The sequence below is a fragment of the Lissotriton vulgaris genome, chromosome 5 (assembly GCF_964263255.1).
Source record: "Lissotriton vulgaris chromosome 5, aLisVul1.2, whole genome shotgun sequence".
NCBI lineage: Eukaryota > Metazoa > Chordata > Amphibia > Caudata > Salamandridae > Lissotriton > Lissotriton vulgaris.
The window spans coordinates 831,977,971-831,998,898 of record NC_141693.1 but is presented as its reverse complement, the minus strand read 5'-3'; the positions used below and the strand labels follow the sequence as shown (position 1 = coordinate 831,998,898).

General features: G+C 44.0%; 1 protein-coding gene across 3 annotated transcripts in view; it reads left to right on the top strand.

The window, feature by feature from the left end:
* Positions 1 to 20,928, top strand: part of PIK3AP1 (phosphoinositide-3-kinase adaptor protein 1) — a 1,689,354-nt gene that overhangs the window by 418,109 nt on the left and 1,250,317 nt on the right. For all 3 annotated transcript variants that reach the window (XM_086922323.1, XM_086922324.1, XM_086922325.1), the window contains one exon: positions 15,669 to 15,813. In XM_086922323.1, the coding sequence (XP_086778449.1) occupies positions 15,669 to 15,813 (145 nt within the window). The remainder of the gene's footprint in view (positions 1 to 15,668; positions 15,814 to 20,928) is intronic.

Here is a 20,928-nt window from a genome sequence, read left to right as displayed (position 1 = left end):
CTAGATCCCCAAGCTTAGGAATCCAGACAGGCCTTGCTGGGACGGTTGTTTAGCCAAACGGTGTTTGATATCAAAGGGTTTTTGGTCTACCACTGAAGTCTGACAATCGAGATCTGATACTAACATTCTGGTCCAAAAAAGGACTTCATATGGAGTGATACCCCCTAGAGAACTTCTTGGCAGATTGTTAAGACTACATTGGACACATATTAGTAAGCATGGGCTGAAAAATTTGTTCCGCTCACGGTATTTGCGGATTTTCCGTGATTTTGCGATCCGCGAATCTGGCGAAATCGCGGTAAAATCAGCAAATCAGCGGGGACGAATTTTCAGCTAAGCACTTACAGGGTTACAGCAGCAGGTGCAAAATTTGAAGCTCATTTTTTGTAACCTTTTACAAAAGGGTTACAAAGAAATTAACTTCAACTTGGGCACCTGCTGCTGTAAGCCTGTAAGTGCTTCCTAGCACCTTGTTGATTTATTGCAACTATTCTCTGACCCTGCTCTGACCCTTGAAGCAGGGTCAGAGAATAGTTACAAGTAGGCAATGAGGCGCCTGTCACGAAAATTAAACCTCAGCAGGGAGCACTGACAGATATAAAAACAAGCATTTGCAATGCAATAGGTCTCGCATTAGGAAAGTTTGAGCTATTGGTCTTATAAATGACAATTTTTTTTATTTATGTGTAGGTTTTGAAAATAGCTAAATTAATAGCTTTGTCATTTACAATGCCAATAGTTATAACTTTCGCAAATGTGACACCTATAGCATTTGTAATGCAGCATGTTTTGTATTTACGTGACTTAGCTGTATTGATATTACAAATTACAATGGCTTTTAATTTTTTTAAATAATTAATACTTAAATAAAAGTGATTTTAATTTATAATGGCAGTAGCTTAAACTTTTGTAAATAACTTTTGTGAAGATTATGTTCAGTGTATTTTATTGTGACGAAAATCCAAGAACAGAAGTGAAATATTAACATCTTTTTGTGACATTTGTAATAAAATTTGAAACATTGAGAGAAAATATTTGAACCAGTTGTTGTTGAATGGTTGCGCAGATTGATGCTGGGGTGGCGCTGAGTGGTGCTGTGGTGGTGCTGAGTGATGCTGTGGTGGTGCTGAGTGATGTTGTGGTGGTGCTGAGTGATGCTGTGGTGGTGCTGAGTGGTGCTGTGGTGGTGCTGAGTGATAATGTGGTGGTGCTGAGTGATGCTGTAGTGGCGCTGAGTGGTGCTGTGGTTGTGCTGATTGGTGCTGTTGTGGTGCTGAGTGATGCTGTGGTGGTGCTGAGTGGTGCTGTGGTGGTGCTGAGTGATAATGTGGTGGCACTGAGTGATGCTGTGGTTGCGCTGAGTGATGCTGTGGTGGTGCTGAGTGGTGCTGTGGTGGTGCTGAGTGATAATGTGGTGGTGCTGAGTGATAATGTGGTGGTGCTGAGTGATGCTGGGGTAGCGCTGAGTGATGATGTGGTGATGCAGAGGGCAAAAAGGCACAAAAAGCAGTCTAACAAAGGGCAGAAGGGCAGAAAAACAAGGGAAAAACAAGTCTAACAGAGGGCAGAAGGACACAAAAAACCAGTCTAACAGAGGACAGAAGGGCAGAAAAACAAGCGAAAAACGAGTCTAACAGAGGGCAGAAGGGCACAAAAAACTAGTCTAACGGGACAGAAAGGCACAAAAACGAGTCTAACAGGGGGCAGAAGGGCACAAAAAACGAGTCTAACAGAGGGCAGAAGGGCACAAAAACAAGGGTATAACAGAGGGCAGAAAGGCACAAAAAACGAGTCTAACAGGGCAGAAGGGCAGAAAAACAAGGGAAAAATGAGTCTAACAGTGGGCAGAAGGGCACAAAAAACGAGTCTAACAGGGGGCAGAAGGGCAGAAAAACAAGGGAAAACGAGTCTAACAGAGGACAGAAGGGCAGAAAAACAAGGGAAAATTTAGTCTAACAGAGGGCCGAAGGTCACAAAAAACGAGTCTAACAGGGGGCAGAATGAATCCCGCCCTGCGTGTTTGTCCACGAAGATGCCACCTTTTTGTGCAATACCTCTACTCAACTGGAGTACTTTCTACTGTCTAATCAGTAAGTGCTCCCTTGTTGGCTAAATGTATAAGGGCAGATTTACAATAACTGGCGCATCCCCAGGGATGCACCAGTTATTGTGCGCCGAAGCTCCGCCACCCATGGTGCGCCGCATTTACAATGCTGCACACCATGTGGCAAAAACGGCACAGATGCGTCACGCATCTGTGACGTAAAAGCAGCGCATTGCTGGAGCTGCGTCGAGCTTGCGACGCAGCTCCAGCAATGCTTTGGGGGGCCCTATCTCCCCAATGCTGCATCAAGCCTTGCGCCTGCTTCAAGCAAGCGCATGGTTTTGACGCAGCATTGGCCTAAAAGTGACTGAGTGAATTCTTGTAGATTTCACTCAGCCACTTTTAGGAGGCGTTCCTGCACAGGAACACCCTCCCCTGCGCCGGAACGCCCCCTGAAGTCGCAGGGCTTTACAACGTGACGCATCTCTCAGATACGTCACGTTGTTAATACTCAGCACCATGGCGCTTCTTTTGTGCTGCCGCTGCATCACAAAAGGTCTCGGTAGAGGGTGGGAGTGGTGAACCAGAGGGTGGCAGTGATGAACCAGAGGGTGACAGTGATGAACCAGAGGGTTGCAGGGGTGAACCAGAGGGTGACAGTGCTGAACCAGAGGGTGGCAGTGCTGAGCCAGAGAGTGGCAGGGGTGAACCAAAGGGTGGCAGTGATGAGCCAGATGGTGGCAGGGGTGAACCAGAGGGTGGCAGTGGTGAATCAGAGGGTGGCATGGGTGAACCAGAGGATGACGGTGGTGAACCAGAGAGTCGCAGTGGTGAACCAGAGGGTGGCAGTGCTGAACCAGAGGGTGACAGTGGTTAACCAGAGGGTGGCAGTGGTGAACCAGAGGTGCTGTGATGAACCAGAGGGTGGAAGTCGTGAACCAGAGGGTGGCAGTGGTGAACCAGAGGGTGACAGTGCTGTACCAGAGGGTGGCAGGGGTGAACCAGAGGGTGCTGTGATGAACCAGAGGGTGGCAGTGGTGAACCAGAGGGTGACAGGGGTGAACCATAGGGTGGCAGTGGTGAACCAGAGGGTGGCAGTGCTGAACCAGAGGGTGGCAGTGCTGAACCAGAGGGTGACAGTGGTTAACCAGAGGGTGGCAGTGGTGAACCAGAGGGTGACAGTGCTGTACCAGAGGGTGGTAGGGGTGAACCAGAGGGTGCTGTGATGAACCAGAGGGTGGCAGTGGTGAACCAGAGGGTGACAGGGGTGAACCATAGGGTGGCAGTGGTGAACCAGAGGGTGGCAGTGCTGAACCAGAGGGTGACAGTGGTTAACCAGAGGGTGGCAGTGGTGAAGCAGAGGTGCTGTGATGAACCAGAGGGTGGCAGTCGTGAACCAGAGGGTGGCAGTGGTGAACCAGAGGGTGACAGTGCTGTACCAGAGGGTGGCAGGGGTGAACCAGGGGTGCTGTGATGAACCAGAGGGTGGTAGTCGTGAACCAGAGGGTGGCAATCGTGAACCAGAGGGTGACAGTGCTGTACCAGAGGGTGGCAGGGGTGAACCAGAGGGTGCTGTGATGAACCAGAGGGTGGCAGTGGTGAACTAGAGGGTGGCAGGGGTGAACCAGAAGGTGGCAGGGGTGAACGAGAGGGTGGCAGTGCTGAACCAGAGGGTGGCAGTGGTGAACCAGAGGGTGGCAGTGGTGAACCAGAGGGTGACAGTGCTGTACCAGAGGGTGGCAGGGGTGAACCAGGGGTGCTGTGATGAACCAGAGATGTCAGTCGTGAACCAGAGGGTGGCAGTGGTGAACCAGAGGGTGACAGTGCTGTACCAGAGGGTGGCAGGGGTGAACCAGAGGGTGCTGTCATGAACCAGAGGGTGGCAATGGTGAACTAGAGGGTGGCAGGGGTGAACCAGAGGGTGGCAGGGGTAAACAAGAGGGTGGCAGTGCTGAACCAGAGGGTGACAGTGGTTAACTAGAGGGTGGCAGTGGCGAACCAGAGCTGCTGTGATGAGCCAGAGGGTGGCAGTGGTGAACCAGAGGGTGGCAGTGGTGAACCAGAGGGTGACCGTGCTGAACCAGAAGGTGGCAGGGGTGAACCAGAGAGTGGCAGTGCTGAACCAGAGGGTGGCAGTGGTGAACCAGAGGGTGGCAGGGGTGAACCAGAGGGTGGCAGTGGTGAACCAGAGGGTGGCAGTGGTGAACCAGAGGGTGGCAGTGATGAACAAGAGGGTGGCAGTGGTGAACCAGAGGGTGCTGTGCCCATACACGACCGCATGGGTAGCTTCACCATGCAAGCAGCCCGCGAACACGCAAAAAGACCCGCGAACGTGCAAAAAACCCCGCAAACACTCAAAAATCCCCGCGAACACGCAAAAAAACAAAAATCCGCAAATTCGCTCGAATTCCAGGATTTTGCGGATTGCGAATTCAATTTCGCTCAAATTTGCGGAACGCGAATTTGCAAATTTTGCCCATACTTACTTATTAGATGTTTGACCCACCTGTCACCCGAGCCTAATACCCAAGCTGTTATAGATTGCTTTATGTCCCAGTTTTTTCTCTCCACATCTGAATTTCCCTCAGGATGGAATGGACTAGAATACCGCAATGGAACGCCCAATTTGGCCATGACCCCCTTGTAAGCTTGACAGCTAAACGCAGGACCTTGGTCACAAATCCACTGCGACCATGATATATTTATAGTTACCATCCCTCTGTATGGGACCGCAGTGGTCCAGGTAAATGCAAGCTAATGGTTTATCTGAAATTAACAATGGCGTCTGCACAGGACGTTTCACTGTAGAGACTTTCATCTTTTGGCAGATTTCACATTTCAAAACATAGTTTCTGGTCTGTTTCCTTATGAGTGGCCCCCAGTATCTCGGATGATAATGATACTGTGGTGGAAGCACCTGCATGTGCTGAGGCAAGCCCTTCATGTGCTGCTAAAATGAGTCCTAATCTATGTTCCATGTTTGGAATTACTCTATCCCACACTCCCGGGATTCGAGCAAACGGAACATTATTTGCATCAGTTATGTATGAGTATTTGAGTGGAAACCCTTTTGGTAATGTTTTACCACTGTCTTTACTAGAAGCATTGACAGCTTGCATTATTAAACCATCTATTTTTGTTTTTGAATGAGTAATTGCAGCTACGGAAGCCGATGGCGCAGCTGCCTTCGCGGCTTCATCAGCCAATGAATTCCCTTCAATGTGAACGATGACTCAGCGTATGTATCACATGAGTGTTTTATAGTCCTTGTCATAACTGAACTACTTGTTCCCAAAGCATTTTATGCTTGATTGGGCCACCTTTTGCATCTTTGAAACTGTTTTGAAGCCAGTTCTGCAAGTATTCATTGTAAGATTGAGCACAATAATACTAATCGCACACTATGAGTGTGGGGAATTTGCGATCCGAATTCTCAAGCGCCATCTTGAATGCTTGTAGTTCAGCTTGCCGAGGTGTACACTCTCCTAAGGATTGAGTTTTAGTGACCATTGGTCGAAATTTGCCATCGCACCAACGACCTTTAACGATCGCGCACACCGCACCATAGGCTTGTTTACCCCCCATAGCGGGTTGAGCTGATCCATCAGTGTAAATTATACATTCATACTGTTCTAGAGGCAGAATTTCAGTAGGCCGAAGACATTCTTGTTCGTATTGTAGAAAAGCTTGTGTCTTCAAATAATGATCATAAACATTCAACGTCTGTTGCAGCAAGAGAATTAACCCATTGTATCCATCTTGGATATAAAGCTTTTGCATTTGGAATGCTCGCTTTTGTCACTGCCTCTAAGGCAGGCATAGGAGTTACAACCATAATGCTTTTCCCCTGTGCGAGGGCTCTCTCTTTTGCTACTGCAGTTTGAACCGCTGTCAGAATTTTTTCTATTGAAGTGAATTTTATTTCTGCTTGTGTTTACAAGTGTGATTTGTAAGCTATTGGTACTTTTTCACCTTCGTTAAAAGTTAAGTACGTGAATCCGCATTGTCCTGGAATGATTCGGATCACTAAGTTGCGTACGTTTACGATTATTTGTAAATGTTTAGTTGCTAACATGTCTGTTTGCAATGAACGCAAAATTTCTGTGTGTTTTTGTGTCCAATTGACTGTTTTAAAATCAGGTTTGATTAATTCATCGAGAGAGTTTGAACCCTTTCTGCGTAGTTAAGAATGTATGTTCTTCCGAAATTCAGGAAACCTAGAATCAACTGTAAGTTTTTCAGTATTTTGGGAGGTTGGAGAAGCTCACATTTCTCTAGAAAGTTGGCTGCCAGGCTTTTGCCTTCACTTGAAAGTGAATTTGTACCCTTCTGAGGCGAATCCCAATATAATTGTATTCACCCTGTTCAAGTGCCTATCCAAGTCATCATCTGTCAGATAGATGTCATCTACGTATGATAATGCTTCAGCATCATAAGTTTGTTGTAACTCTGTTACCCTTGCTGAGAATAACCCAGGACTATTCTTGAATCGCTGTGGGAGACAGCAGAAGTGACGCTGTGTCCCCATGATTGAGAAAGCTTTCAAAAACCCACTTTCTGTTGCAATGTTTTGACAGAAGAAACCGTTAGAAATATCTAATGTGGTTTTATATTTTTGACGCACAATATTATTCATTAGTGCTGCGCTGTGTGTATTTTGTACTGCAAATGTTTTGCAACAAGAGTTTAGATGTCTGTAATCCAAAACTAGACAATATGTATTGTCTGGTTTGGAGACAGGAAACAAAGGATTGTTCATGGAAGAGGTGCATGTTTCAATCACCCCTTGGTATTCAAGTTGATCTAAGATCTCCCTGACCTGTTTTTTAGCTTCTTGCTTAACTGGGTACTGCCGTTGTGCAGTTGGCTGATTTTTTAACTGGATTTTATGGTGAGGAGAAACCTCATCCCATCCTACATGAGTTTTATATAATGCTGGAACCTGGGCTACTGCCCATTTACTGGCATAGGTATATTTTAAATTAATTGGAATGTAGTTGGAGAAAGCTGGCATAATGATGTCTTCACCATTTGGGAACTCCCTGACAAATTGTGGTGGCCAGTCTTGTTCAGCTAGAAGAATGTCATAACCCTTAGAGAGTCGCTCCCAAAAGAGTGCTCTCACTTTTCTTGTTATGTTTCCCTCCATTCGGAGCGTTATTTCATATAACCTATGTGGAGAACTAACCCTGGTATCTGCAGTTTCAACTTTAATGCATTCATTCAAGTCCACTGTCTCCAGATGATCCTTCAAGTTTTTGCGAGCTATGGTGACTTCTGCTGAACTGTCCAACATTCTCTGAGCCCATTCCCCGTTCCTGAGTTGTGTCCTCAAGATCCTCGGCATGTCTGATTTTTAGACCTGCTACTTTCTTTTTGGTGCATTGAGGTTTCTTGTTTTTCTGAACGTGTCGATCGTCTTTGGACTTCATGCTTTCTTCCTTGTTTTCTGACCGTCCTCTTCTTTTGGATTTCTGTGACGAAGTCTGAAAGGTAAGAGAGGAACTGGTATCATATCTTGATATCTATCAGGTTTTCTCAAATTATCCCTATTCCTGAGGTTATACCTTCTTTCAGAGGGCTCCTTTTGAGGAGACCTACCTCCCATTTGAAAATGCTTCTCTTCAGAAGTTTGCTTGCTATTTTCCCACTTCTTTTTAATAGGAGTAGAAGCGTTTTTTGTAAAGACCTTTTCAGGACTTTCTGACAGTTGGGGTTTCACTGGTTTTCCACCCAAGCTGTCTCTGCCTAATTCTTCATAGGATTTTTCAATTATTCTGGGCAGTTCTTGTGGTTGCACAGTTACATCAAATTCCCTTAACTTTTGGCGGATCGCCACAGATGCTGCTTCACCTTTGATATTAGCCAATATTATTGTTGAGACCTGTTTGAAAGCTTTCAATATTTTCATACCTAAATTTAACACCATCGCTGCTGATGGTATCCTTCTCCTGTGCTGGGCCCTAATGAAAATAGGTGCGGTCAAGACGAGCTCAGCTCGTCATGAGCACACGAGAGGTATACCTCATGACGAACTGAGCTCGTCATGAGCATGGAAGGGGTTAAAGCAGTCTCTGCCCGTGTTAATTTTGAATCAGTCTCAGGAGGTCAGGTATTACCGCCACAGACGGAACACCATGTGTTTTAGTGTAGATTGCAGCAAGTGTTGCAGTCCTCCAGATGTGGTGCGATCCCCATTGGTAAGCAGATTGTTAAAATTCTGTGTTTCTCATGAGGGGTACTATTAGGAAATACTGCCTCGATTTGAGTAATTTTTTGAGCTATCCAGAATGGAATTTGTTCCCGTTTTGTGGGTAATTTACCAAAGCCTGAATGTATAGTCTGTGGTGTAATTTTATTTGTGTTCCTCTGGTGGGGGGATGCTGTGGAATCATTATTGCTGGTTGGACTGTAAGAGTCCGCATGACATATTGAACCAATTGTCTATAGATTTTGATTAGCTCTTTGAGTTAAGCTTGTAGTTCCACATCTGTCATTTCATTAATTTCAGGATGTGGAGTATAGCTGGCTAAAACCGGCAATGTTGCTCCTGGTCTACCTAGTGGACCGAGCCTGGTAATGTGATGTATATATTTTAGGGTGCCTTTAAAGCAGAGCGCATGCTCTTGGTAAGTTAGTGGATTTCAATATCTTTGAAAGGAATGTATTCATCCCTTGGTTCATCTTCTTTGTAGAAGTGAAACATCTCTCTTACTGGATTTGCTTCAGGGAAGATTATCCACGAATAGAATAACTCTGTCTGATGATATTCATGTGCCTCTATCACAAAAACTACCCTACCACCTCTCGATGTTAGGCCATTTTTATAGTGATGATTTTCCTTAAACTTATAGGAATGCATAAAGCATCCTCTGCGGTTTCATTACAACCTGTTATGTTAAAAGCTGCTGGATCAGACACAGCTCCACCGTTCTCGGTGTTGTTGACGTAATTCGACATTGTTTAATAAAAATTGCAGAGCAAGTTTCAAGGAGACAAAGATAAAGTCCACAATATTTTGGAACACTGTATCCTTCAACGTTGAACAAACCAAAAAAGCGAATACATAGGATTTTCATCCTACTCAGCTATGGTGGATATTATCCCTCTACCCACTCCAGACGTCTATTGGAGTATTACGGAAAAAGGGGTCTCTGAGAAAAGCACAGCTGAGTTACTTTAGTATCTAGCGTTAAATTAGTGCCTTACAAAACGCTGGGCGCCATGTAGTGTAGTTCCTATATTCCCAATAGGCTCTGCGCATTGGAATAATATATCCTATAGATTTGACGTAGGACTTAGGTCAGTAGGTCTCTATCCAATATGCTAAACTTAATTGCGAGTGCCAGCTAGCTCAGAGGTCACTAGAAACTTTCTCAAATTCACATGAAGGGATTTGTTTCTGACAACCGCATAAACATGACAACTTTGTTTCCCTAGGACTGGAAAATATCTTCAGAGTCGTAGAAACAATAGATAAGCATTTCACTCAGTCAATCATGCATGCTTCGTTTCTACAGAGTTGCAGAAAAATAGTGAGACAGGCGTTTTCAATGAAAAGTTTATTGAACAGTCTTGTTTCTCATGCAAGAGAGGTGAACTGCTACAATTGTTAGACAGAATTCAAAGTATAATGCGTACAGTGAGACTAGTATTATGAAATAATACTGTAATAGCATTTTGTATGGTTTCTAAGCCATATAAGAGTACATACATAAATAACACAGGCTAAAATACTCAGCTGGTGCTTCTAAAATACGCTTACCCCAATGTACCTAACCTAGGTCTAGTACAAGGGAAGAAGTAAGTATGGTCTTTAGCATAGGTTTACTTTTGCCAAGAATCTACCAAAGGTTTCTCTAGGTTCTAATCAGCTCCATACCTTAGCATGAAGGAGGTCTGGTATCTCTATCTTGGGACTCTATTTCCCAACACCCCGCAAGGGGAGTCAGAAACACTGGAGCTGGATTTCTCAGCAGAGGAGTGCAGCTTCCTGATCAGTGCATCTGCTGGAGAGTCGGCTTCCTTCGGCACTTGCTGTAGCGTGCTGCGTCGGGCAAGTAGGTTGTCGAACTGCTCCGAACCACCGTGCTTTGCCATAGCAAGTGAAGGTATATTTATACCTTGAAGGTGTTTAGGAATGCCATGTTTGACGTGAATTCGGACATATGAACATCATGAATGAACCCCTAAGGACTAGATGTTCATTGCAAAACTAACTGACTTCTTGTGGAAATCAATATTCAAGCAAGGGGACGTCCCTAACGGCTTAAGTTGGTTTTCCAATAAATCGTTGTGACGTTTAGTGAACGGATGGAAGTAGCCATGCCTGTATTTGGGTTGCATGGGCTTTGCCTAAATAAGGGCTTGATTCCTATGCCTATATAAGGGCAACGTAAATTGTACCTATATAAGGGCATGAATCAGAGAAATCCATTTGGAATCTAAAACGCCATACAACAGTGGAACTGCCATCTGATTCTTAACTGTGCCATCTCTGACGCTTTCTCGCTTCAATACAAACCAAAGTGCAGCAACAAACAAGAAAAGAGCAGCTCTATGGTCCTCATGCATAACTCTGAAACACTAGTCATATTGGTCACATGACAGACACATAATCTTCCATCCAAAGCATAGCCTTTGTGTCCTTAAATGAGTTTCAGAGTCTCATCTGTGATCTGACGTGTTATGTAAATGCAGCTGCTAAATCCAGCACAAAATCCTTGCATTCAAAATATCTTGTGAATGCTTAGTCTGAATAAAGATTGAGGGCCCGATTCACAAAGAACTTCTGCATGCGTGGCAGAGGCTCCGCAATGAGTGCGGAGACTCTGCCACAACTGCGGTGCCTCCACCATCAGTACCGAGGCTCTTTGTGAATGGGGCCCTGCGTTTGTTCACAAAAAAGCATTCTCTGAAATAGGGAATGTGTTTCCAGGACCAATGCATTGCACTGCAGGAATCTGTGAGCCTATTGTCTAGCCGTGGGAATGCAACCTTTTTAGTTTTCATATCCTTAAAGTTGACCATTTGTCAAAATTAGAGCAACTTCCAACTCATCAAAGGCTCAGCCATCACCAATTGTCTCCCATGGGTTCTTTGGAAATATAGGGCCCGATGTCCTAAGACAGAGGTTCCAAAAATGTTTTGCACATTGTGTCTGAGATTTTGTGGTGTGGCCTGCATATTAATAAATTGCTTTGCCAGATCTCCAGTTGCAGGGAGTTAGAGAACAACCTGCCTAATAAATATTAATTGGATAGGTCGCTGTTTGCGAACCCCTGTAGTTAGCTATAAACACAGATAGCCAATCATAGAACAAAAAAAGAGATGGTGGCTTGGAAGGAGCAGCAGGCCACCACAGCTGTGTTTGCATTCCCATATTGGAATCTTTATTGTTTAAAAACAACCTGTATTCCTGCATGGAACTGGTGCAGTATAAAAAAATAAAGTAGAGGTTTTCCCTTAAAACGACACTTGGGGTACTTGGAAATGGTCCTCTTGCTGCATCTGAGGCATCCTTACACCCAAGGTCAAGTTGTCCAAATAGAACCGCTTCCCCGGCAAATCTGTTATCACCTCCTTTCAGGAGCTAATATCATTTCAATAATTTGCAACCATACTGTGGGCGCAAACTGTTGGTACATCTCATACCGAATTTTAATTATGAGGGGATGCAATTTTCACGCTACTTCTAAATTGGGATTTAAAATGAGTCTCCAGGCGCCTTTTACAATTCTGAAAGCCTTAGGGCCAGATGTGCAACCTTATTTTGCATGTGTTTGTGCATGCAAAATACAAAAGAGCCATGTATTATTTCTATTTAGGAGTCACAATTTATTTGCGTCTCACTAAATAGGATTAGCGGTCGCTAACAGTTGCAGATTACCACCCTTCTCAAAAGGGTGGTAAAGCACTTCTAAAAGGAAAGGGGTCACCAATGGACCCTTTCCCCTTAGTGAATGTAGGGGAAAACATTTTTGGGGGGCAGGCAGTGATCCCAGTGACTCTGAAAGCCTTAGGGCCAAATGTACAACCCTATTTTTCATGCGTAAACAGGTTTGCGACCCGTTTGTGCATGTGAATGCAAAATACAAAAGGGCCATGTACTAATTCTATTTAGGAGTCTAAATTTATTTGCGACTGGCTAAGTAGGATTAGCGACCATCTATTAGGAAGGGGCATTCCAAGGGCATCCCTTCCTAATAGCGAGTCTGATCCCTATGTCTGACTGTTTTGCAACCGCAATTGCGGTCGCAAAACAGTTGCAAATTACCACTCTTCTCAGATGGGTGGTAAAGCACTCGCAAAAGGAAAGGAGTCCCTTGCCCTTCCCCTTTGTGAATGCAGGAAAAAAATATTTTTTAGGGGCAGGCAGTGGTCCCAGTGACTCTGAAAGCCTTAGGGCCAGATGTACGACCCTATTTTGCATGCGCAAACGGGTTTACGACCTGTTTGGGCATGCAAAATACAAAAGGACCATGTACTAACCCTATTTAGCGAGCCGCAATTTATTTGCGACTCGCTAAATAGGATTAGCGACTCGCTATAAGGAAGGGGCGTTCAAGGGCGTCCCTTCCCAATAGTGAGCCTGAGCCCTATGTATGACTGTTTTGCAACCGCAATTGCGGTCGCAAAACAGTCGCAGTTTACCACTCTTCTCAGAAGTGTGGTAAAGCACTCGCAAAAGGGAAGGGGTCCCCCGGGGACCCCTTCCCCTTTGTGAATGCAGGGTAAAATATTTTTTAAGGGACAGGCAGTGGTCCCAGGGACCACTACCTGCCCTTAAAAAATGAAACCAAAACATTTAATTTTTCTTTTTTTAAATGCATCCCGTTTTCCTTTAAGGAAAAGGGGCTGCATTAAAAGAAAATACTTTATTTAAAAGCAGTCACAGACATGGAGTTCTGCTGAGCCCAGCAGGCCACCATACCTGGGAGGGCCAGCCATTCCCAAGGGGGTCACAAATTGCAAGTGCTTCATTAATATTAATGAGGCATGGAATTTGCGACCTGAATGGGAATCGCAAACAGTGTCTCAGACACTGTTGTACATAGCATTTTGCGATCCGCAAATTGTGACTCACAATTGAGCACAATTTAAGAGTCACAAAATGCTATGGGCGTACATCTGGTCCTTAGTGAATGCTAAAATGTCACTTTGCAGTTGCAAACCCTACATTTTTGTGAATCAATGGGTTTGCAATCGCAAAATGTTTCAGTACTGTGGACCAATAGTCCACTACAAAGTAGGGATGGGTGAACTTTCAAACTTCCATTTTTGAAACGGTGTGTGTGATATTTGCACAACCCACACCACACACAGTTTTCAATGTTTGCTGAGTTTAACAGCATATCCCAACTTCACTTGCATGAAAAGTTTATGGACAAAAATAGTGTTAGTGGTAGAATTTTGTCATAAAAGTATTTTGGTGATAGAAGTTTACTTACCAGGGTTTTTGCAGAGTTTTGTGATGTAAACCTACATTCTGAAGACGTTTTCTTACCTTTTTAAATTTTGGCTACAGACAGGTGTAGCTGACTTATGGACCTCGTGTCACAAATTCTACAAAAACATACAATAAGAAAAAATACAACGGGAGAGAGTGGGCTTTGGGTCAGTTCCCTTTAGTTCCCTTCAGCCATTGGCTTTCATGAGTTTTCATGATTTGTTGTTTGGTAACTTTGGTTGGGCTAACAACAAGGTAATGGCATTTTTGATGGATTTTGGATGGTTACGTTTTCCCATTTGAGATCCCATTAATTCGGGAATCAATTAGCCTTTTTTGAAACTGCATATGTGACATTACATTGTCATTATCAGACATGTGTATTCTTCAATGTATCTGCTTTGCTCACATGTCGACTTTTTAATTGATGATGCTTGGTTTTTGCTGAGAAAGCGATTGCTCACTAGTTAGAGGCGGCAGACCCGAGAGCAGAGGACGGCCCTGGACCAGGGTTCGATTCCCGGCGCGGCAGGTTTCTGGACCAGGGTCAGCGGACTCGATAATTCTCTCGCCTCGGTGCACACTCTGATCAGCGATCACACTCGGCAACTCTGGGCATTAGCTTGCCTCATCTTCACTAACGGCCCCACCAGACCGCCGGGGATGCCTGGTCTCACCCTGGAGATACCCATTAAGGGACCATCTCTCAGGGAAGCCAGGAAGGGTTTCGCAGCGGTCGAAGCGCCTTGGGACCCTCCGAGTAAGTAGTGCGCTATATAAATGCCTATACATTTACATTTACACACACAAGCCTTACCCTTTCATAAGCACAGGTCGCATGGTCATTTGTTTTACCTTGCTACTCTACCATTATAACTTGTTTGATTTTGAGATTTGTTGTGCATGCAGGTTTTCTTGTATATGCAGTGAACTATTTGCCCTTTTTAAAAAATATCTACAATGCCGTATTTTTCTGTGCATGCCTTTTATGTTCACCACTTACCATGAAACCTAAGTTTTCTAATTCCTTTCCTTAGCGCTCTTCTTGGAGAATACAGCTTCAATATTGCAGTCTGTTCATGAAGTGGCAAATACACATTATTTAATTATTAAACCATTTTTTCTCTACTTTTACGTGCCTGTTCTTTTTGGCCTTTTTATATTTAATGCTGTGAGTTATAAGCATCAGGCACAAACAATATACAACTTTAATCATACTAAAACCATTCATCCTTAACCGAAAAAACTGTGCTTTAATAATGACAGTAGGTGTTTGTGCTTCCCCTTATTAGTGCTAGGGTGTGTAAGCAATGCGTCTAGAACATGCTTTAATAACACAAACCTTTAATATTAGGCCTACATATTATATGTCCGACTATAACTAACCAACCGTATATAACCTGTCCAGCAAACCATACCCAATCTATAATAATTGCCTACTATAAATACCCTACCTTACCTAACATTCCATACATACACCATATTTACCTTATTTCCATATCTGTGCTTCTTGCCTACTATGCCTAACCAACCATTCCTCACCTATCATACTTAACCAACCGTTCCTAACCTACCAGAATTACCAAAACTAACCTACCACACCAACCCTATCTAAACACCATAGCTAACCTACCTGCCTACCATTGGTTGTGTGTCTGAATATCGTATACTGAAATACTGTCTGATATAAATATTGTGTCCTAAATATAATTAGCAAAAATTATTGTCGCATTAATGGTACATTTACTATTATTAAACTCCATTGGATGATATATTTGCACACAATATTTAGGACATGATGTTTATGTCAATCAGAATTCTGACAACAGTACCCTTGTACCACATTGCTGCTGTGCTGAAAATATTATACGTAGCCTACCATATTTCTCTAATATACCTAACCAGGTAAAGTACCCTAACAGACCTAACCTACCATACCGACGTACCTATCAAGCAACAACTATTTAAGGTAAATTTAGTAATATGAAATACACTTAAGCCATCTCAGAGTCATGTGTGAAGCAGAATAAAAAAATAGGGCTTCACTGTTCATGGGACTAATATCTAATTAAAAGGAAATGTCGCTAATGTTAATTTCTTTTATATGGAATGAAAATAGTTGCAAATAATTATTATTTTACACGTTTGGAATTCTAATCTCTTTTTTAATTTTAGGTGGAGACAAGAGTTTTCATTATTACTAAATGTAAGTTGGAGTTCCCTGTAAATATTGAGGTAGAATGTATCCCGGCTAATCATCCATCACTTACCGTACAAGCAACTCTAGAAAATGAGTACACCATTTATTTTGATGTCCCTGGTGAGTAAATATACATTTTTGATATAATCGTCTCACACTTCAGTACAATGACAGTTATATAGTACATACTTTGTATTACAGCGTGACTGGTTAAGCCATTTAGTCATTAATTTTTTACTCCTATATTTTAATTAACGAAAAATGAATTAGTACTTATCATATCTGTATCACATGGTGCTGTTTTTCCTTTGTCCTTCGTAAGAGACCCTTTGTTTGAGAAACTCTGAGGATAGCTTGGATGCTGCTATATTCGACTTGACCTTTAATCCTGAGTGGCCCAGACACGTCTAGAGGCGCAGAACGTTTTTCTACTGGGCAATACCTTCCTGATTGACTTTGAGATAGTAGAAATCGATCCCTCTCTGTCTTAGTGTGTCAACAAAAATTTGCATAAAATAGTTATATCCGATCATATTATGTCCAGTCCACCAGTGTAATACCAAGTGGGTGGGGCATTGTCCAACATATGGGGGCTGCATAGTGCTCCCCAATAGTGGGTCTATTAGACCTCACCACTGGGGTGCATGGGGTCCACAGGGACCCATCAACACACCAGCCATTGTGTTAGAACCTTTGGTACTGCCTGACGTATTATTGACGTTTGGTTCACTATAAGGCGGGCCTAACTTTCAGCATTCCCACAGCCCCAAGCACTGTAATCCCTAAGATAATTGTCATGGCCTGTGGCTGGGTGGGTCGTCACAGTTTATTTAAAATAGGCATGGCATCAAACAAATGAGTCTTAGCCACCATGCATTTATGCTATTGGTGACTGCGATTGTATGCTCAGAGCTAAACTCCTATATGTAATGGAGGTCCAGATTTTAGGAATGTTTATACTGCCCTTTAAAGAATCCAAATGAATTTAAGAAAATGCATCATGCATCTAAAAAGCCAATGTAGAATGCTCCATTAATCTAAGAAGCCAAAGTTGAAGTAATACCCAGAAGAAAAATTGCTACAAATAACTAAGTAGCAAGATGAGAAGAGGAATATAATACTACACTTGATGCCACTGATTGAACTCCACACTCAGTAGACACCTGTCTTACAACATTCTAAGCCACTACTTAGTATTCTGCTTGTTCCAATGGATGGAGACCACCAATACCCCTACCATATTCCTCTGTAGCTCTGTATAAAGACTTAGCAATGTAGGGGACAAGTTTGACAGGATGGACCCCTGGGGCACCAAGGACAACCTGGGTAGAGTAATACATTGGGAAGGTTTTAATTGACAAATTTGCTAGTCTTTTCATCATCTGTGAAGGTCTACTAGGTTTGACGAGATAAACCATACTAGAGCTTAAAGAACATAAATTTAAAACCTCCACAGTTCCCAACCCAATTGTCTTCACCTCGTCCCTCTGGAATTGTCTCCGGTTTGATATTTGAACAGCACACCCCCTATTGACCTTCCAAAACATCTTCAGTATTCATCTGATTGACTCTAATCTGGTCCCCAACTAGTTTCACAGAAGTTCTCAATACACAATTCCAAATCCCTGCCAACCTTATACTCCCCACTCACCTCACTCCTTAGTGCTGCTGTCAGTATTTCTTATAACTGGTTAATCCATGTTTTTCTCCCTTTCAGCTACATTTCTTTGTTTAAAATGTATGATTTGTTTTACATCATATCTCATGTTTATTCTGATAAGCACTCTAATTCCTCAGGCAAGCAGTGCATTATGTATACATGAAGAGTAAACAGATGACATAAATATATTTCAAGTAGGAGTAGGTTACTCAGTGAGCTTCGGGGGCCGTGAATCTCAAATGTCCCTAATAAAAAAGCAGTAGGCTGCTGGGTGGAGGGATGAGATGAACAAGGTTCAGGATGGACTGTTTAAATGAAGAACAGGGTCAGTACTGATTTTCCTTAGTGGGCGATTTTCCTTAGTGGGCCTCCGCCTCGAGTGGGACAGTTGGTGAAAAACAATGGGTTGGAATGCTACTCGAGCAATAGCCACTGGTCAGACTATTTGCAAGCATTCATATCTTCTTTTGGAGGTTTGATTGTCAGTAGTATGTCTGCAAACTTGAGACTGGTGCAACTTGCCAAGTCTTCTATCACCAATGTTTGTAAATCACAAAAAGTAGTACATTTGCACACATTCAAGGAGTTCACCTACCAGTGCAGATGAAGTACTTTTTTTGTAAACCGGTCACTATATATGTTTAAGATCATGATCCAAAAAATAAACAGGTTAAAACCTCTTAGTGTGATAAGAACAGTGAGAAAACCTAACACAGACAGCAGACCAGACTCACGGCCACCAGATCCAACTACCAAACCAAGAATGCATTTGAAGAGTGTCACTAACTTACCACCCCACTTAAACTACACCCCTGACCATCCCATCTGGGCCTGGTAGTTCTTGATAGGAACTCATGACTATGATCACCTAAAACACAACAGCCTTGTGTCCCTGCCATGGGGTCACTTTAAATGTATTTTTACTGCATGCACGCTTCTTCCTCTCTGCTACAAAAAGCCTTAATGGTAGTATTACCAAATGTGTGCAGATGGGCAGGGCACCATGTATCAAGTCCTCGCCTTTTACAGCCACATGCACTAAGCCCAAGTCACAAATAGAGAAAGGTGTGCAAGCATTTAATTAATAGGGTGAAGTGAGCAGGAACCAATCCATTGGTCTGGTTTGGCTCTAAGAGTCCATGCACGAGCTGAGCCATAAAAACCTTTGGTACCAATATGTTCAGAATTCAAATAAGTGTATTTATTTAACATGTGGGAGCATTTCACCTTAGTTTTTGTAAGGAAAAGTATGGTGCCCCTGGCGGTAGTTCCTAAATCAGGGCAAATCAGTCGCTTGAAAATAAACAATTTAGGAACAAAAGGATTTTCTAGGTCGACCTAACATGCATACACAAAACAACATACATATACTAATTGTTACAAAAAATATGATTATTTATTTGTTGTTGTTTTATATACTAGTCATGATAAAAATACTTAGAAAAGGGGAAGGGAGTACATTCCGAATAACAATTTCCTCTGTCCACAATGATACACAATTGTTTTTTACATGAAAATATAGTTCAGAGGATACTGTAATGTATTGTCTTGGTTTATCTTTATAGTGAATTAAACATTTCCATAAATATTGTACAAACTGTAACTTATTATTAGAGATAAGAACAGATTGTTAGTAAGCATGGATTTTCTATACAATAATTCCTACGCGCGTTTCGGCTGAAGCCTTCATCAGGATGCCATGTACATTTATAATTTGAAACCTAAAAGAGGGAAAGGGAAGAACATACAAGCAAACATGCACATATATCAGTGTTTCAAAACGGACCAATTTTTGAAAACAGATTTTATTGTCAGACTGCACAGGTTATGCAGGGCCCTGTAACCCAGGGACGGCTTCAGATCGCAAACATGACAGTATCAAAGGCAATCGACTTTTGACTTTACACGCACAAATTAGCGAGTGAATAACCAAACACTCTTTGAACAACCCCCCTCCCTTACTCCTCCCACCCCAAGCCCCAACCCCCCCCAACTCCCCACTCCCACCCCAACTACCATCCCCCCCCCTAGTCGCACATCCACCACCAGGCCCAACCCACTCATATCAAGCAGTATACAGCACAAAAGGTAAAACATGCACAAGCACACCCGCCTTCCTAGCCCTATGTCTCTCAACTCTGAACCACCTGCCCCATCCCCCCTCCCGGGGAAGGTCTTCCTGCTCCACAGGGGGTTCAAGCCACCTACCCCTATAATCTGCCCAGCGCTTCCAAATTTTATAATGTTTCTGCGGGTACCCCCTGGCCACGAATATCGGCTGCTCCAGCCCCATACAAAAACCTAGCCCCTTCTTCCAGATGGCCACAGACGGGGCCTGTCAGTCCTTCCACCCCTTAGCAATGTCTCTCTTGGCTGTTGTAAGGCTAGCAACATCTGGTGCCTTTTTATAGAGATTACTCCCCACCCCATCCATTACATGTAGCAGGGCAAACTGTGGCGTACAGGGGAGCACCCATCCCAACACCTCAGACAGACAGGCCAAGACCCCTCTCCAAAACCGATCAAGAGATCCACTACTCCAGACTGTATGCATGAACGTTCCTTCCTCCCTGTTACAGCGGAGGCAGTCCGGTGAGGCGATCAGTCCCGCCCGCCCGAGCCGAACCCTGGTAAAGTAGGCTCTATGTAAGTATATAAATTGATGAGGCGGAGACGCATGGCTATGGCAGCACCCCTGGGAGCGGCCAGAGCCTCCCTCCAGTCCTCCTCCTCCAACTCGCCCACGTCTTCCTCTCATTGCTCCGGGAGCCTCTGCAGCATTGGGGAACTATGCGTGACTAGTGTCTGGTAGATGCTGGATATTTTCTTTGTCTCCAGGTCCCCCATGAACACCTTCGTCTCCAGTGGGCTAAATTCAGGGAGGGACTCCAACCCCTCCAGGCTGGGGGATAGTGCATGGCGAAATTGGAGGTATCTAAAAAACTGGGACCGAGGCACACCCAATTCCTCCCTAAGATCCTGGAAGGACTTAAGTGTCATACCCCGCAGTACATCCCCCAGAATCAAAATGCCTATGTTGTCCCATCTCCCAAAGTCCTGTAGCAACGCCAGGCCAGGAAACCGCACATTGTGCCACAAGGGGGTCTCCGCTGTTAGGGTATTCCACAACCCCATCCGGCGCAAAGCCTGCCGTCAGATGCGAAACACCACCCGAGTGGCCGCCGGCAGCACACTCCGCAGTGATGCCGTGTAAAGGATGGTGTGTAACGTATGGGAGCCCATCATGTAGCGTTCCATGGCATACGCTGGGTTACCCCTGTCGCCATACCACCACTCGTTCAATACCAAAAGGTGGGAGGCCTGATAGTAGGAGAGGATATCCGAGGTCGCCAGCCCCCACAATAGGTGGAGAGGAAACACATGCGCAATACCACGCTCACTGCGCCCACCCTCCCACAAAAACTGCCCCAAGGCGTAGTTCACCTGACAAAACCAACCCGGCAATATCAGATACGGGTGATTTTGCTGTTGATACAGCAGGCGGGGGAGTGACACTATTATAAAGATTGCCGACCTACCATATATAGTAAGCGGCATACGAGACCAGGTTTTGA